Source organism: Staurois parvus, unplaced genomic scaffold (genome assembly GCF_062004578.1).
Source record: "Staurois parvus isolate SC_StPar_1 unplaced genomic scaffold, SC_StPar_1.0 ptg000258l, whole genome shotgun sequence".
Taxonomy (NCBI): domain Eukaryota; kingdom Metazoa; phylum Chordata; class Amphibia; order Anura; family Ranidae; genus Staurois; species Staurois parvus.
Genome location: NW_028318054.1, coordinates 7,235,453 through 7,252,903, shown reverse-complemented (window position 1 = coordinate 7,252,903; position 17,451 = coordinate 7,235,453). Strand labels below are relative to the sequence as shown.

At 40.8% G+C, this 17,451-nt stretch overlaps 1 protein-coding gene across 1 annotated transcript in view; it reads left to right on the top strand.

The window, feature by feature from the left end:
* SYT6 (synaptotagmin 6) overlaps positions 1 to 17,451 on the top strand; it is a 602,681-nt gene that overhangs the window by 563,585 nt on the left and 21,645 nt on the right. The window contains exons 5-6 of the mRNA XM_089681083.1: positions 761 to 932; positions 8,923 to 9,073. Coding sequence (XP_089537209.1) covers positions 761 to 932; positions 8,923 to 9,073 — 323 coding nt within the window. The remainder of the gene's footprint in view (positions 1 to 760; positions 933 to 8,922; positions 9,074 to 17,451) is intronic.

The window sequence follows — 17,451 nt, the reverse complement described above, 5'->3', positions numbered from 1 at the left end:
CTAACCTGGGTAAGAAAGATGTACAGTATATAGCTACCTATTTCAGCTTGCTGCAGTTGAGTCACATGACCGGACTTCTTGTGGCATTCAGTGGCAGCTGCAGCATTAGAAGAGGTAATGCCAACAATGGATGGGCTATAGCAAGCCTTGGCTGATGTCACCACTCTAGGCTTTACCAACCATTGCTAGTTGGGTTTAGCCTTGAATTCTACTTTAACATACAATGCAGAATCCAAGCCAAGATATATTTCATGCTTTTGTAGGAAAGACAGTGTAAATATCTAGTTTACAATGGATAATGAAGATCTGCCATCACAGTACAGATAAGGTTAATTGTGACCCCCTCATAAACATTAAATATAAAGGGCTGGAGGTAAATAGGATTTTTTCATTTTTGGAGTTTTCAGAAAAGAGCATGTACAAGGGTAATCAGCATTTTACACCTGGGAACACATAACAAATATAAAGTAGGTGCTATACCAATTTGGCGGCTAAGGTGGAAATGCACTTTAAGAAAGACTTACATATATACAGTATACAGAGCTGGACAGGAGAGATAATAACATGGGTCGCCTGTGAGTAATTTATCTTGTCTCTTCTAATAGCGTCACCTTATATATATTACAAAGTAGCCATTTTGTACCTTTTAGTAATGTTTTAAAACAATGTGGTATAAGCTAATATTATACCTTTAATTTATTGGTTATTGTATGAAGAGTCTTTAAACATGTAAAATAAAGTTACCTTCATTCCTTTACAGATCCATATGTAAAGGTGTCCCTCATTTGTGATGGCCGCAGGCTCAAAAAGAAGAAAACCACCATTAAAAAGAATACCTTGAATCCTACATATAATGAGGCCATCATCTTTGATATCCCACCTGAAAGCATGGACCAAGTCAGTCTTCTGATCTCAGTAATGGATTATGACAGGTAGGCAATCATTCATTTTTATTATTTAACTATTCTGCTGATGATGGTAATGCCATCAACGCGTGATATATACTGTATATCTTAACACAACTGTATAGTTATCATGTACAGTATGTACATTTTTAATGATTCAAACAGTTTAGAATAGTATGTTGATGATAATGGTAACGATGATGATGATTAATTATAAGGAAATGAGAGACGCCTCACACCACTAACTCAACAGGTGAAAAGAAATATGTACGGTCTCAGCCTTGAGCTCCTTCTGAACCCTGTCCTGATGCATTTCACCCTGTTGACTGGGGCTTAGTCATAGAGATCTAAGATTAAACCCGGATGGGTGGGGAGAAATGCATCAGAGACGGGGCTCAGAAGGAGTTCAAGGCTGAGGCCATTTATATTTCTTTTTACCTATTAAACTAGTGGTGTGCGGCACCTCTCATCCGCTCATACTTCCCTGCATTCTGGATTAAGCATAAGACAACCTGCACCCTTACATTGCTGTGAGACACCGGATCTATCAGAGCACCTTGAGTGGTGCCATAAGTGGTATAGGGTATTGTGAGCTGATTAATTATTATTTTTATAACTTTATGATTGCATATTATCATGATTATGATTTAACATACAATTGTATTACTCAAACGTCATTCACAAAAATATTTATTTAAAATGTATTTCTTTATTTAAGATGTAACTACTTTCCCCCATACTAGGCTGCCTCTGTCATCTTATACACCTGTACTCAGTTCAGCAAGATATTGCACACAAAGCCACAGAGCTGCTTGTCAAAATCTCCTGAGCCAGCCATATGCATTTACTGTGCATTCTCAATCCAATTCTATGAAGATTAGTGATGAGTGGATGGTTCAAACCAAACTTTGGCTGTACGTTTGGACGAATGCTCAACATTATGCCGTTTGGCCCCCTTTTAGTTGGAATCAAGCATCATATAAAGAAGTTGTAATTCTATATATGACAGTTTCCCTCTGTCAGCAGCCTACAGAACATTGCTTTACATGGCCGGGGATTCCCAGCCACTTAAGAAAAGGGGTAAAGATAGCAGGGACACCACTACCCAAATATGGTCACTGGCCATATTTGGATAATGACATTGACAAGACATTTGGGGATGTTTATTTTCTTAATAAAGGACTTATGTGTGGGTGCCTTTATTACTAGGTTACATTTTTTTTTGTTAATGAGTAGGGGTACTAGGTAATCCTTACGCATTCATGTGGGGGTGCAGTATCTGGGGCCTCATTATTTTTAAAGGGGGAACCCAGATTCTGATAATCTCCCCACCCACAGACCCCTACAACCTCTTCCCAGCAACAAGGGTTGCTGGGAAGAGGCACAAGGATCAACACAGGATTCCCCCCCTAGCAAGGAAACCCCCCTGGTGAGGACATGTTGCCTGGTAAGGTTCAGAAAAGGGGCACATGCTTGCCCTTCTTTCTTGCATGATTGAATGAAGGGTCTGGTAGGGATTTCCTAGGGGACCTCATTTATTTTGTTTTTTGCATTGGGTACCCTCTTAAAATCCATACCAAACTCAGAGGCTTATGTTCAATTAAGCTTTAGCAATAAAACCTGGAAGCTAATTGTTTTCTATGTAGAACCTGATTTAGCACTCTTCAGCTTTAGTAAATAAACCCCAAAAGGTCTGGTATGCATTTTGGGGGTGGAAATCTATGCAAATTTTCTTCATTGTTGCTGTCCTACAACAAAACTGACCTTTAGAAAAAAAAAAATACAGTAATACCTCGGTTCACGAACTTAATTTGTTCTACAACTTTAGTCGCAAACCGAATTGGTCACGAATAGAGGCAAATTTTCCCATAGGTTTCAATATAAATCAGGTTAATACTCAGTGTCCATATCATCCACAAAGGCTGGAGGGTGTGCCGGGGCATTGTCTATCAGAAGAAGGCAACTTTCATGCAGTTGGATTTAAGAAACCTATTTTCTCACGGTGGGTGCAAACACCTTGTGCAGCCATTACATGAACAATTGCCTTGTGACCCAAGCTTTCGCACTGGCCCTCCATATGACAGGAAGTTTGGCCTTGTTCACATTCTGTTCTCTGAATGCACGAGGAGTCTGGGAATGGTACACCAATAGTGGCTTAAACTTCAGGTCGGCGCTTGCGTTTGCACACACTGGAAGTTTCACCATGTCTTGTCACACTGTGGATGCCACTTCTCTTGCAGAATTTTTCAAACCACCCTTTACTGGCTTTAAATTCTTCACTTGCTGCACATGCAGAGGGTTTTTTTTGCAATAAATCACTGTGCAATTTCCTGGCTTTTTTTAACAGAGCATAGTTTCACTAATGCTATTACCTGTCAGCTGTTTCTCATTCAACCACACTAACAGAAGTTTTTCCACCTCTTCCAGCACTTGCGTCCTTTGCTTTGTTAACATCGTTACTCCTTTTGCCACATCAGCTCCTTTGATGGCAGCTTTCTTCTTCAAAATAGTCAAGATTGTCGACTTCGCCATCTTGTACTCCGAGGCCAAATCAGTCACACGAATACCACGGTCATGCTTTTCTACAGTTTCCTTCTTCAGCTCAATGGCTATTTTCTTCACAACTTTATTCTTACCATTCTTGCTCTGCACTTTCTTTTTACCACCATGCTTGCTCTGCACCTTCTTGCCACCTTCATTACTGCTCTGCACTTTCTTTTTACCACCATTCTTGCTCTGCACAGTCTTGTCACCTTCATTACTGCTCTGCACTTTCTTTTTGCCACCATGCTTGCGCTGCACATTCTTGTCACCTTCATTACCGCTCTGTACGTTGTCTTCACCTTCATTGTCGCTCTGTACATTCTTGTCATCTTCATTACCGCTCTGCACTTTCTTTTTACCACCATGCTTGCTCTGCACAGTCTTGTCACCTTCATTACTGCTCTGCACTTTCTTTTTACCACCATGCTTTCTCTGCACATTCTTGTCACCTTCATAACCGCTCTGCACTTTCATTTTACCACCATACTTGCTCTGCACAGTCTTGTCACCTTCATTACTGCTCTGCACTTTCTTTTTACCACCATGCTTGCTCTGCACATTCTTGTCACCTTCATTACCACTCTGTCCTTTGTCTTCACCTTCATTACTGCTCTGCACATTCTTGTCACCTTCATTACCGCTCTGCACTTTCTTTTTACCACCATGCTTGCTCTGCACAGTCTTGTCACCTTCATTACTGCTCTGCACTTTCTTTTTACCACCATGCTTGCTCTGCACATTCTTGTCACCTTCATTACTGCTCTGCACTTTCGTATTACCACCATACTTGCTCTGCACATTTTTGTCACCTTCATTACAGCTCTCCACTTTTTTTTTAACAACATGCTTGCTCTGCACATTCTTGTCACCTTCATTACTGCTCTGCACGTTTTGGTCACTTTCATTACCACTCTTCACTTTCTTTTCAACAACATGCTTGCTCTGCACATTCTTGTCACCTTCATTACAGCTCCACACTTTCTTCTTACCACCATGCTTGCTCTGAATTTTCTTTGGAGCCATACTGGATGTCCGGTACAGTATGTGCTAAAAAGCACACAAAAAAACTTTACAGCAAGTGTGCACAGGGATGTACAGTACAGTTCTGTACAGTATGTGCTAAAAAGCACACCAAAAAGCTTCTCAGTGCTGTAAGTGTCTTCACAGTACACTTCTAGTGTCTGTCTGTGACCACAAACTCGCCTACAGGAAGTCACGACCATGTGTCAGAGAAGGGAAGATGGCCACGGCTTGTGTTCATCAACTGAAGCAGAGTTTGCGAACCAAAGCAAAGTTTTACAAACCCTTCTGTTTACGAACCAAGTTGTTTGTGAACAGAAGCGTACGTGAACCAAGGTATCACTGTACATATATATACAATTGAGTTCAAAATAATAGCAGTCAGACATCACTAACCTGATCAATCACTGTTTTTGGTAGAAATGATATTTCTACATGGCAAATAATTTACTAACGGGTGTAGTAGAGTAATAGAAATCCAACAGACCCAACAGTCATGACATGCTTGCTGCTGATTCTGTGTAATTGAATCACTAATGATTCATGTCATGTTCAAAATAATAGCAGTGTGGAGTTCTATTAGTGAGGTCAGTCAATCTTTGAAAAACAGGTGGCAATTATTGCCCTTATTTAAGGAAGGAAGGCAGCAAATGTTGTACATGCTGGTTACAGTGCATTTTTCTCTGAAATTCTGAGGAAAATGGGTCGTTCCAGACATTGTTCAGAACAGCGTACCTTGATTAAAAAGTTGATTGGAGAGGGGAAAACATATAAAGAAGTGCAGAAAATGATAGGCTGCTCAGCTAAAATGATCGTAAATGCTTTAAAATGGCAACCAAAACCTGAAAGACCTGGAAGAAAGCGAAAAACTACCATTCGAATGGATAGAAGAATAGCCAAAATGGTAAGGACTCAGCCAACAATCAGCTCCAGGAAGATCAAAGAAGGTCTAAAGTTTACTGTGAGTACAGTTACAATTAGAAGATGCCTATGTGAAGCCAAGCTATCTGCAAGAAGCTCCCGCAAAGTCCCACTGTTGAAAAAAGGACGTGCTGAAGAGGTTACAATTTGCCAAAGAGCACATTGACTGGCCTAAAGAGAAATGGCGCAACATTTTGTGAACTGACGAAAGTAAGATTGTTCTTTTTGGGTCTAGTGGCCGGAGACAGTTTGTCAGACGACCCCCAAACACTGAATTCAAGCCACAGTACACTGTGAAGACAGTGAAGCATGGTTGCGCAAGCATCATGATATGGGGATGTTTCTCATACTACGGTGTTGGGCCTATTTATCGTATACCAGGGATCATGGATCAGTTTGAATACATCAGAATACTTGAAGAGGTCATGCTGCCTTATGATGAAGAGGAAATGCCCTTGAAATGGGTGTTCCAACAAGACAACGACCCCAAACACACCAGTAAATGTGCAACATCTTGGTTACAGACCAACAAGATTGACGTTATGGAGTGGCCAGCCCAATCCCCGGATCTTAATCCAATAGAAAACTTGTGGGGTGACATCAAAAATGCAGTTTCTGAGGCAAAACCAAGAAATAGCAAAGAACTGTGGAATGTAGTCCAATCATCCTGGGCTGGAATAACTGTTCACAGGTGCCAGAAGTTGGTTGACTCCATGCAACACAGATGTACAGCAGTTCTCAGAAACAGTGCTTATACAACTAAATATTAATTAAGTGATTCAAAGGAAAGCAAAATCTTCAAACATTTTTCAGTTTATATAGTGAATGTTTTAGTTTGTAAAGAAGAATACAAACACTGCTATTTTTTTGAACAGTCTAATATTCACTTTTCTTCAATTTTTTTTAGAGGAACAACACAAATTTGATATATTTTTCTTCATGTTTTGATTTGGAATAGAATGTGTAATGTTCCCAATGCATTTGTGTGTCTGGAAATAAAAGCTATTAGAAGGATTTTGAGCTTTATTCACTTTTTTCAACACACTGCTATTATTTTGAACACAACTGTATATATATATATATATATATATATATATATATATATATATACAGTTAAAATTGCCAACAAATGACATTTCATTCCTCTTTTTTTGTTTAAACACACAGACCCTTTTAAAGGTTCCCCTAATATTTTGGGGGCACTTTTGTTTTTAAACGGAAGCCAGAATTAAAATGTAATTTGCCAGCATTTTTTTTTTTGTAAACATCGTTGCTTTAAGAAATCATTGCCCCCCGGCCAAATGCAATTTGTAAAAACATTTTTTGAACTGGTACAGCTTCCTCAGGGTAGTGTCCACCCTTTCCATGCTATTTTTTTTCTTGAAAACCCTTTGGCTGTTGGCAAATGAAATGGGTATTTTTGGTTCTCAGTGATTTTAATTGAGTTCAAGTTTGGCATCCAAACTTCTTTGAAGTTCACCAAGTCCTGTTCAAACCAAACCTACGGCAGTTTGACTCATTGCTAATGGAGATTTCTTACTGCATGCACCAGCATAGTTCATACAAATTCTCCAAGGAGTTTTCACAAGTGATTTTGTGGGCAATATTTTGCTTGATCAGTCCAAGTGTACGTTAGATTTGCAGAGGGCTCAGTGCAGTATAGGTGTAGCTATACTAAAGATGCAATTAGGCTTTAGGTATTTCTTGAAGTGTAATTCCACTTTTATTGAGGAAAAAACAATCCCCTTTGAGTAATCAATGTACATGGCAAGGATTTTAACAAACCTCGTTGCAGATTCCTACCTTTTTCTGTTATAGAAAAACTGTTTATTTCACCATGTCCTTTCCAGATTGACTCCTAACTGGGAGAGTCTGTGTTCATTATAACCACCTGTACTATGCTATATTCATTTGTTTGACAAAAGTTGAATTGTCCTTTAAGAAGAATACTGTCTTCCAAATTATGTCCACATCTAAATAAAGCAAATATCATCATGGAAAGAATGTATTTTATAAAAGCAGCCTCCAAAGCTTGCCATTAAAAGTGACATTTTCATGACAGTATAAAACTTGAAGTAGAACCCCAGGTTAACAGCTAAAGATACAATTGAAGTAAAGTCTGTTCAGATTTGTTTTATAATGAAGTACATTCAAATCTGGGTGTTGAAAAAGCAGTGATATGTGATATATTTGGATTTTACAAATGCATTTGATATTGGTCCTCATAATAACCTGGTACAGAAGTTGAGAATACAAGGATTAAGGGAGAATGTTTGCAATGAAATGAAGAATTGACAAATGGATATGAAACAAATCTTACTTCTAACAGAACATTATTAAAAATGGGCATAAAGTGAACATATGCAGGTAAAGGGAAGTACTAAACAGCTGGTAAGATGAATCAGCTGAAAGTGTAATAATAGTAATAATATTATGTACCTGCATGTTCTTTGCCAGAGTGTACATATTCAACATTGTTAGATGATCTTTTTTTACATAAACATTTGTATGCACCCACCCCACACCCTACATGCTGCCATCTTGCTTATGGCACAATATTCTGTTGAAACATTAATACTCTGCAGCAGAGGGTCATTAAACAGAAAGCTCTTGACAAAATGGCCAATGGCAGTTGAATTTTGAACGTCAAATGAAATTTAAAGTAGATTTGTCAAAATGGCCAATGGCATTTGAATTATGAACGTCAAATGAAATTTAAAGTAGATTTGTCATTAAAAAAGCATGCTGTGCATCAATCAAGTAAAGCATCTCAGTATTCTAAAATTGCATCGTATTTTGAGCACAAAAGGACCTTTTCCTTCTATTGAATGAAAAAAAGAAAGCTCTTAGCTGAAACATGACACAGCCTATGGCAAAGATGACATGATCTGTGGTGGAATGGAATTCAGTGATGGAATTCAGTTAAGAAAGGTTGAACCTGATGGGTGTATGCAGTTTTCTCACCTAGATACCCATACATGTAATGATATCACAATTGTTTTGCCATGTCTCTGCCACTCTGCACACCAATGTGAATCCTCAGTTCCTATTTGTGCTTTGTTGCCTCCTGCATTACCTGGCTGCTAGTTGAACAAAGAATAGACATCATGATTATGTTGATTCACTGTCAAGTGTGTTGTCTAGTTGAAAAAGGGCTCAACTTGCAGTCAGTAGAGAACTCCATTATCTATATTCTATGGCAGGGAGCCAACATGTGCACACTTTTGCAGTTAAGATGTAGACAGGTGAAGCATTTAGAAGGAAAAAAGTCTGATCTGGCCCTGAAACTATTTCACAAGAGAGTGCAAAGGGGGGGGGGGGGGTGTTAAATGGTTCTTTTTGTTACAATGTGCCCGCATTCTTTTTTAAGAGTAGTATGCAACTGATATTACCATGAGACAAAAAAGTAAGCATTTTGCCACTTCAGAAATGAATATGCTGCTGAAACGGGTGACTCTATAGTGGCTTTATGTGATCAGAGGCACATTACATTTAAGTGACTTATGTAAACATTTCTTTGCACTGTTATTAGGGTTGGCCACAACGAAATTATTGGAGTATGCAGAGTAGGTAACAGCACGGAAGGACTTGGAAGAGACCACTGGAATGAAATGCTGGCATATCCACGGAAGCCTATAACCCATTGGCATCCATTGGTGGAGATGAAGAGGTCATTCAAAGAGGTTTGTTCTTATATTTTACATTTTCCAATTCATGTCATATACAAGAGGATGAAACAAAAAAGAATGTCCCTTAAACGCGTAATTGCTATCTTCTTATAAATTCAATACTGTAGAGAAGAATAATAAAAACATTACCTTTTTAAGACATATGTATTACCTGCCATATTCTTGATTGCATTTAAAGTAACCATTGTTACTAATGTTCATAATTGTTTGCTGTAAAAACAAGGGAAAAGAGGGTGCACCAGCCTCATGCATTACCTAGGATGATAGCTTTATTAAATCCAAAGTTAAATTATACTCGCAAACACTGTGGTAACAAAGGCGTATCAAATACAAAGCAACCAATACACAGGTTCAGCTCCAAAATTGTGAGGACCTTCTTGTGGCTGACGTGTTTCGAGGAGCAGTCTTCTCTTCCACAAAGCCACTTTTGGTGCTGTGGGGTATCCAGCTACCGTATATGAACAGAATGCTGCTCTGTCCACAGAATATGTCTACAGTGGGGCTTATCTTGCATATATATATATATATATATATAAATATAGCGTATTCTGTGGTCAAAACGACATCTGTGGTGTCTATTCACAATAATGGGTAATGCAAGTTGCTGCCCCACAGTTGTTCCCAAAAGTTGCAAAAAAGAGAATGCCAAGTATAGCAAGTGAAAGTCAGTGCCGAATGTGAATTTGGGCATACAATTGGTGCAGGAAATCATTGCATTTGCCAGTTTAGTGTGACAATTAACTAATTTAACAGAAACCAGCATTTTTTTTAAAATTCTTTTTATTAATTTTTATTTTAACATAACATAACATTAACCGGCACAGCCGGCAAAACAAAATAAAACAAGATTACAAAAATATCCTGCCCCCCCCTGACAATAGTGCAATGCCTTCAGTTAAACAGAGTCAAAGTGCAGGTGCCTCAACCATACAAAATATAAATTTCACATCGAACCCAGAGAACCACAAGCAGGGTAACTATAAACAATCAGTGTATCTGAGCTAATTTCCAGCAGATACCAAAAACCAACATAGTAGCAAGCCCATCTTTTAACCACTCCTAAATATTCATACTAGAGTAGAGGAGGCAGAAATCCAACAATGCCAGACCTTATCTAACTTTTTGTGTGAACCTCTGCTCAAGTAGGTTGCTTTATATAATGGTAACATCTTATTAATCAAGGACTTCCAATATAAGATAGTGGGAGCTGCAGGTCTCTTCAAATGGAGCAAGATAGCCTTACGAGCATAGAACAGTATCACTGAGAGGAGGGTTTGCTGCGCTCACATAGGCGCCAATACTCCACCAATCCAAGAAGGCACACCGATATAGTTTGCGGAATTTGCAATGATGTGACATTGACCAGAAACCGGACCACCCCTCTCCAAAAATCTTGAATCTTCAGACAGGACCAAAAAATATGATCAAAGTCTGCTAAGGAAGACGTACAACACCAGCAATCCACCAATGCTGAGCAATATATAAGTGCCAGCCTAGCAGGCATGTAGTATATCCTATGGACCAGTTTAAATTGGATGAGTCGATCTTTGGCCGATACCAAGTTGCAGAAGGGACAGTCCCACATCTCATCCCAATTATCTCCCTGCAAATCTGGGACCACATTGATCCATTGCACCCGACATTTCTCTAAAGACTTAGGTCTGGTAACAAAAAGCTCTTTGCCAGGAACTGGCAACTAGAATCGTACCCCCAAACTGTGCTAAAAAAGCATGACGGAGTTGAAGATATCTAAAAAAATACCAATTGGAGAGGTGAAACCTGAGTTTAAGTTCATCAAAGGAAAGAAGCCCATCATTCTCCAGTATATCCCTCAACTGCCTAATGCCCTTAGCAACCCAAACAGCAGGATCAGGAATAGTGTTGAAGTGCGGCAGGCGGGGATTAAACCATAGCGGGGAGGTAGGGGAGTATCCGGCCCCATCTGGTTGAATAAGATGATTAACCCTATCCCACGCTTGCAAAGTGACCTCCATGGAGCCTGTAATGGGGGCACAAACCTGGGAACCCCTGAAAAGCAAATTGTGTAGCCCCTCATACGAGCCCATTAATGCAGCCTCCAGAACAGTAGCAGTATCCTCCTTGTCACTCAGGAGCCAACGATGGGCAAATACCATCTGACTAGCCAGAAAATATTTATATAAATCAGGTAATCTAAGGCCACCCTATCCCAGCAGCTCCTGGATTGCCCAGATTCCCAATTGTGGATGAGAGGAAGACCATATGAACGTGCTAAAAAGACCTTCAATTTTCTGAAATAGGAGCTGGGGACCCAAACTGGGGCGTTACATAGAAAATAAAGGAAAATAGGCAAAATTTTTATTTTAAGCAGATTGACCCTGCCAATCAACGATAGGGGGAGATGTTTCCAAGCATCTAGCCTCCTCCTCACTGTTGTAACTAAGGGCAGCAGATCAAGTTAAAAAAAATCAGTCACCTTTGAAGATATAAGTATTCCCAAATAAGTTATCTTAGACACTTAATGAATAGGAATCAGAGGGTTTATCCCAACACGAGCAGCATCATCTAAGGGCAACACACTGGACTTGACTTGACTTTAAGACCTGAGTATGTGCTGAAGGTATTCAAGATCCGGACACAGCTTGCAGAGAGGGCCTAGGATCCTTTAAAAAGAGTAGGAGATCACCCACATATAACGCTGTACACTGCTGAATACCTTCCACTTCCAGTGCATTTACCTCCAAAGACGTCCGTAAGGCAATAACTATTGGTTCCATCATCAGTGCAAAAGGGGATGGGGACAGCAGACATCCCTGCCTAGTAGCTGAAGTCCCATTACCAATCTTATGAGCAGCCGTGGGGTTACTGTATAACAGGGAAATCCATGTGAGGAATTTGGGCATAAAACCCATGCGGCGCAGGACAGAATGCATATAATGCCAATCCACAAAGTCGGAGGCCTTCTCCATATCCAATGACACCACTACCCGTGTACCACCATTAGCATGGTCAATCTGCAAATCTGTAAACAACTGTCTCAGATTAGTATCTGTGGATTTAGTAGGAATAAATCCAGTTTGATCTACATCCACTAAATTAGTGATGACCCGGGAAAGCCTCTTAGCTAATATCTTAGTCAATATTTTAAGGTCCATATTGAGTAACGCAATCGGTCTATAAGTGGAGCATTCCTTAAGGTCCTTACCCAGTTTGGGCAAGAGGACCACATGGGCTTCAGATATGGAGGCAGGCAAAACAGAGTTATCCAGACAGTAATGGTACAAAGAGTGCAACCAGGTCTGTACCATTCAGCCGTGAACCCATCTGGGCCCAGCGATTTATAAGGTGGGAAGGAGCGGATAGCCAATTCAATTTCTTCCACTGTAATGTCCCCATCCAGGAGTTCACCCATAGCCTCCTCCAAGGTAGGGATAGGCAAGTCTTTCAGAAAGCCCTCCAGCGCTTCATCATCATAGGCGGAGGCATATAATGTACTATAGTAGTTAACAAATGTATATAAAATTATCGCAGGATCAGTAGTCAATTCACCACATGGTGTTCTAATACAAGGAATATTTGTCTGGACCCTCTGCTCTGCCACCAACATGGCCAAAAGCTTGCCATTTTTATCACCCTGCTCAAAAAGTGCTTCCGCCTTCCTGGACCAAGATGTTTGAGTAAGTTCAGTCAGATGGAGAGCTAATAGGCGTCTGTCCTCCAGTAATTTCTCAAATGTGACAGGAGAAGGATCCGAAGCATGCGCTAGTTCACATGCTCGTTCCTCCCCCTGTAACCATCATCAGGTGGAATTATAATCGTGTCTAGCTGTCTTAATGGCTGAGATATACTGCCCCCGTACACAGGCATTAGAAGCCTCCCACACCACAGGGAGTGTTGTCAAGGAAAGATTATCCACTCAGTAGTTATCAAGCACAGGATCAACCTGGGAGGACACATCCAACCACCCCGGGCTCCATGCAACCCCCGAATCCGCAAGGGAAAGCCCAGGACCACCGAAAGAAGAGTATGGTCCCCTTCCTTTAGATTGTAGGCTGCATGAGCAGGGCCCTCCTATTCCTTCTGTACTGAAATGTCTTGTAATTGTACTGACTCCCTTATATTGTAAAGTGCTGAGCAAACTGTTGGCGCTACATAAATCCTGTATAATAATAATAATATGGTCAGATAAGCCTCCAGAAAGATAATCCGTAGATCCGTCCATCTGAAGTAAGGATGCATTAGCAAAACCCAAGTCAATTCTAAAAGAGGATTTATGCGTTTTAGAGAGGTACGAAAAATTAATCAATTCGGGGTGTTTCCATCACCACAATTCGGTAAGGTATTAAATGGCGGCCCACGCTGACAGGTCCTGTGAAGTTGTCCGCAGTGAGTTGGACGTGTTCTTTAGAGCATCCAAAATACCATTAAAATCCCCATCTAGGATCAACGGGAGGAGTATGAATGGAGTCACTCTACTCGTGAGATCATAAAGGATCTGCACATTAAACGGAGGAGGCACATATATATGTACTAAAACAATTTTAAAGGTGAAAAGGTTAGCAACAAGGACTATATATCTACCCCCCTCCCCCAGGTCAGAAATCACCTGATGGATGGTGCAGGGCATAGACTTGCTAATTAGAATAGATACTCCTCTAGTGTAAGTAGAATATGTGGCGTGGAATGCACTCTGCACCCACGGGCATTGCAAGGAAAGTATCCTGGTATCATCCAAGTGTCTCTCCTGAAAAAACACTACATGTGGTCTATAAGGTTTCAAATATTGGAACACCAATGCTCTCCATAACTTATCGTTCAGACCTCGGACATTCCAAGAGACTAGTTTCAGAGATGTTTATTGACATTAACCAAGAACACTGAGGTATATATAATGGATAAGGCAAATGTGTGAGGCACCATGTGGCAGGACAAATAAAAGGAGAACCGTACATGATGAACATATGTACATATGGCATTGCACAAAAACAAAAAAACATCCCTGTACCGTAAAAAGGCACAACTCCCTGTTGCTGTAGAATAAACAACTGGCCCATAGGCAACGAGTCCACGTAGCTCATACCCAAGAACCTGGAAAACACTAGAAGAGGTGTGGCTTCACCGAATTAAGTTCACGTAGTCTCATTCCGTGTGACAGTCAGCCTGAGCTCCAATCTCAGGATATATGACATTGTCAGGTATCCAGGGACAAGGAGAGAAAAAACAGAAAAACGGGAAATATCCCCCTCTTCTTCCAACATCTTCCCCTCAGAGCAGGAGCAAGAGTCCAACTAGACAAAGTGCAAAGCCAGGGAATGGAACAGGTGAGGGCCACACAGCAGCAAAAGCCCCAGCGGAGCACAGGTCAGGAACAAAAGGATAGTGCTCACTCAGATGGTATCAAGTTACTCACTGACCTCAAGGCCAGTATCAAAGAATTTCACCCCTCCGTGATGTGATACTCGGAGCCTGCTAGAATAAAGCATACTGTAGGAAATACTTTTTTCTTCTAAGTGTTGGTGGACTTCATTAAAGGATCTACGCCTTTTTTGACCAACCCATTTTTTGCTATACAGTGCTGCGCTATTTTAACTGACAATTGCGCGGTCATGCAACACTGTACACAAATCAAATTTATATAATTTTTTCACACAAATAGAGCTTTCCTTTGGTGGTTTTTAAATCATCACTGGATTTTTATATTTTTTGCATTATAAATAAGAAAAGACAAATAAATAAAAAATAAAACATCCAATTATACAAAATTTAAATATAAAATTTCTTCATAAATTTAGACCAAAATGTATTCTGCTACATGTCTTTGGTAAAACAAAAATCCCAATAAGTGTATACTAATTGGTTTGCAAAATTATAGCGTCTACAAACAATAGTATAGATATTAGAATTTTTTTATACTAGTAATAGCAGCAATTACTTATAGCTGGACTGTGATAGTACAATGGGCATTCTGACACAAACTTACACTGGGTGGGAACTAGCTGCCTTTGAAATCTCCAGTGACACTAACACAGTAATCAGTGCTAATAAAAAGCATTGTCACTGTACTAATGACATTGGGCAGGAAGGGGTTAACATCTGGGGCAATCAAAGGGTTAACTGTGTGTTAGGGAGTGTGATTACTGTGTACTGTGTGGTGTTTTACTAGGAGATGTGCTGGTATTTATTTCCCTGCTTTGCAGCACATCTCCGCTGACAGTGTGAATGTAAACAACACAGATCTCTCACCTGTCAGTTGCTCCACCATGAATCGCTGGCCGGGACCCAGTAATTGACATGTATAGGAGCCAATGAAAACAGGTAGGCAGGCGCACACGCATACCCCCTACCCAGCGGTGCAGAATCACATATATAGATATATGTGATTCTGCACAGAGCAGTCGTCCTGTAGTAGGTCCTGAACAGTTCTGATTGAATGTTTTTCTTGTTCAAACATTTTATTAACAATAAACCATAATGTTACAAACAGGGAGACTTTGTTAGTGTACATTGGACATTGAGGTGGCAGTAGGACATAGAAAAAATGAATGAGGATCACTTTACAAATGTCTATATAGTTCTAGCGGAAACAGGTATATAAAAGTCGACTACAGATAACATCATTGTCCCTGCCAATCAGAGTATTGTCTCCCAGGTGCAGAAAAGAAATAGGGCGAAGTTTGGAGGGGGGTCAGACGGGGGTGGAAAATAGGGGAGGGAAAGAGGAACAGCAACGGTGACTCCATGAGCATTCAGCAAGTTTGCAGCAGACCTCAGGTGCTGCCTACGAAGGACTACTGACAGTATCCTTGGCGCACAGTATACCAATCAAGGGAGAAGAAGTGATTCATCGAAGTTAGGCGGGAGGAAATGCTCTACCCAGGGGCTCCATATGCGTAAAAATTTAGGAATCTTGTCTAGAATTGTGGCTTCCACCTTTACATGTATCATGGCTTGTGTTATTCTGGTTTTGACGGCCGCAACACTTAGGGTGGAGGATTTCCAGGATTTCGCTATAACTTGTTTAGCTGCCGTCGTAACTTGCATAAGGAGCTTGAATTGTGAATTGGAAACTCCAGGGGGGCACCGATTGAGTAGGGCTGTCATTGGGTCGGGTCGTAGAGTGATAGTGCTAAGTGTAGATATCATGGTGAAAATTTCATCCCAAAAGACTTGGGCTACTGGGCAGTTCCACCACATATGGTAGTGTGTTCCTAGGTCTGTGCAGCCTCTAAAACAGTTGGGAGAGTAATTAGGGGCAAATGTTGCGATTCTCGCTGGGACTAAGTCCAGCGGGTTAAAACTTTATAATTTGTTTCCAGTGCTACAATGTTCTGTGATGAAGATTTTGTGTCGGCCCAAATGCGATCCCAATCAGATAGGTCAAGTTTCTTGCCTAAATCCACTTCTCACTTATGGGTATACAGAGGGGGGGACGTGGTGGTCGAAGTTGTGAAGAGTGAATATAAGCAAGAGATAAGCCCACGTCTGTGAGGGTCTTTGTAGCATGCTCATTCGAAGAGAGACATGGCCTCTGGCCGATTAGTTGTTGTAGCGTAGGGGGCGTAAAAGTGTTGTAGCTGCAAGTATCTGAATATCTCGGAAGCTGGGAGGCTATGCGTTTCCCGCAGCAAGGCAAAGGATTTAAACTTATTTCTCTGTAGGAAATGATGTGTGCGGAGCAAATTAGCAGAGGACCAGGCTTTGAATAAAAGGAATGTCTGCCAGGCCGGGGGAAAAGCTGGGTTTCGCAGGAACGAAAGCAGGGGATTGTGTAGTGATTGAAGGGGATATCGGGTTTTCAGCTTGTCCCACATGGATAAAAAATGAGAGGTGATGGGGTTGGTTATAGAGCGGCGGTCTATTGGCCTCAACCAGAGTAAGTTAGCCGTAGATAAGGGGTCGCATTCTATCGACTCTAGTGCCACCCATTGTGGGATTTCAAAGGTTGCATGATATTTAGGTAATTGGGCTAAATGCGCTGCTTGGTAGTATTTGCTGATGTCGGGTAAGCCTAGACCACCATTGAGCTTAGAACGGTATAGGGTGGAGCGAGGTATACGAGGACGAGTTTTGCCCCATACATAGGAAAAAATGCGACACTGCAGTGTGCGGATGTAGTGAGCGGGGACTGGGACTGGGAGGACTCTAAATAGATATAGGATTTTTGGGAGGATTGACATTTTGATAACTGCTATTCTGCCTAGCCATGCGAGGGGTAGGGAAGACCATTTGGTCAAAAGGGCCGAAAGATGGTTTAGCATCGGAAGATAGTTAGCTGCATAAAGGTCTGATAACTTAGGGGTCAGTTTGATTCCCAAAAAAGGGATATGACACTGTGACCAAGGAAATGGTAAAATCTGCTTTAGATGCGTCAACTCTACCAGGGGGAGAGAGAT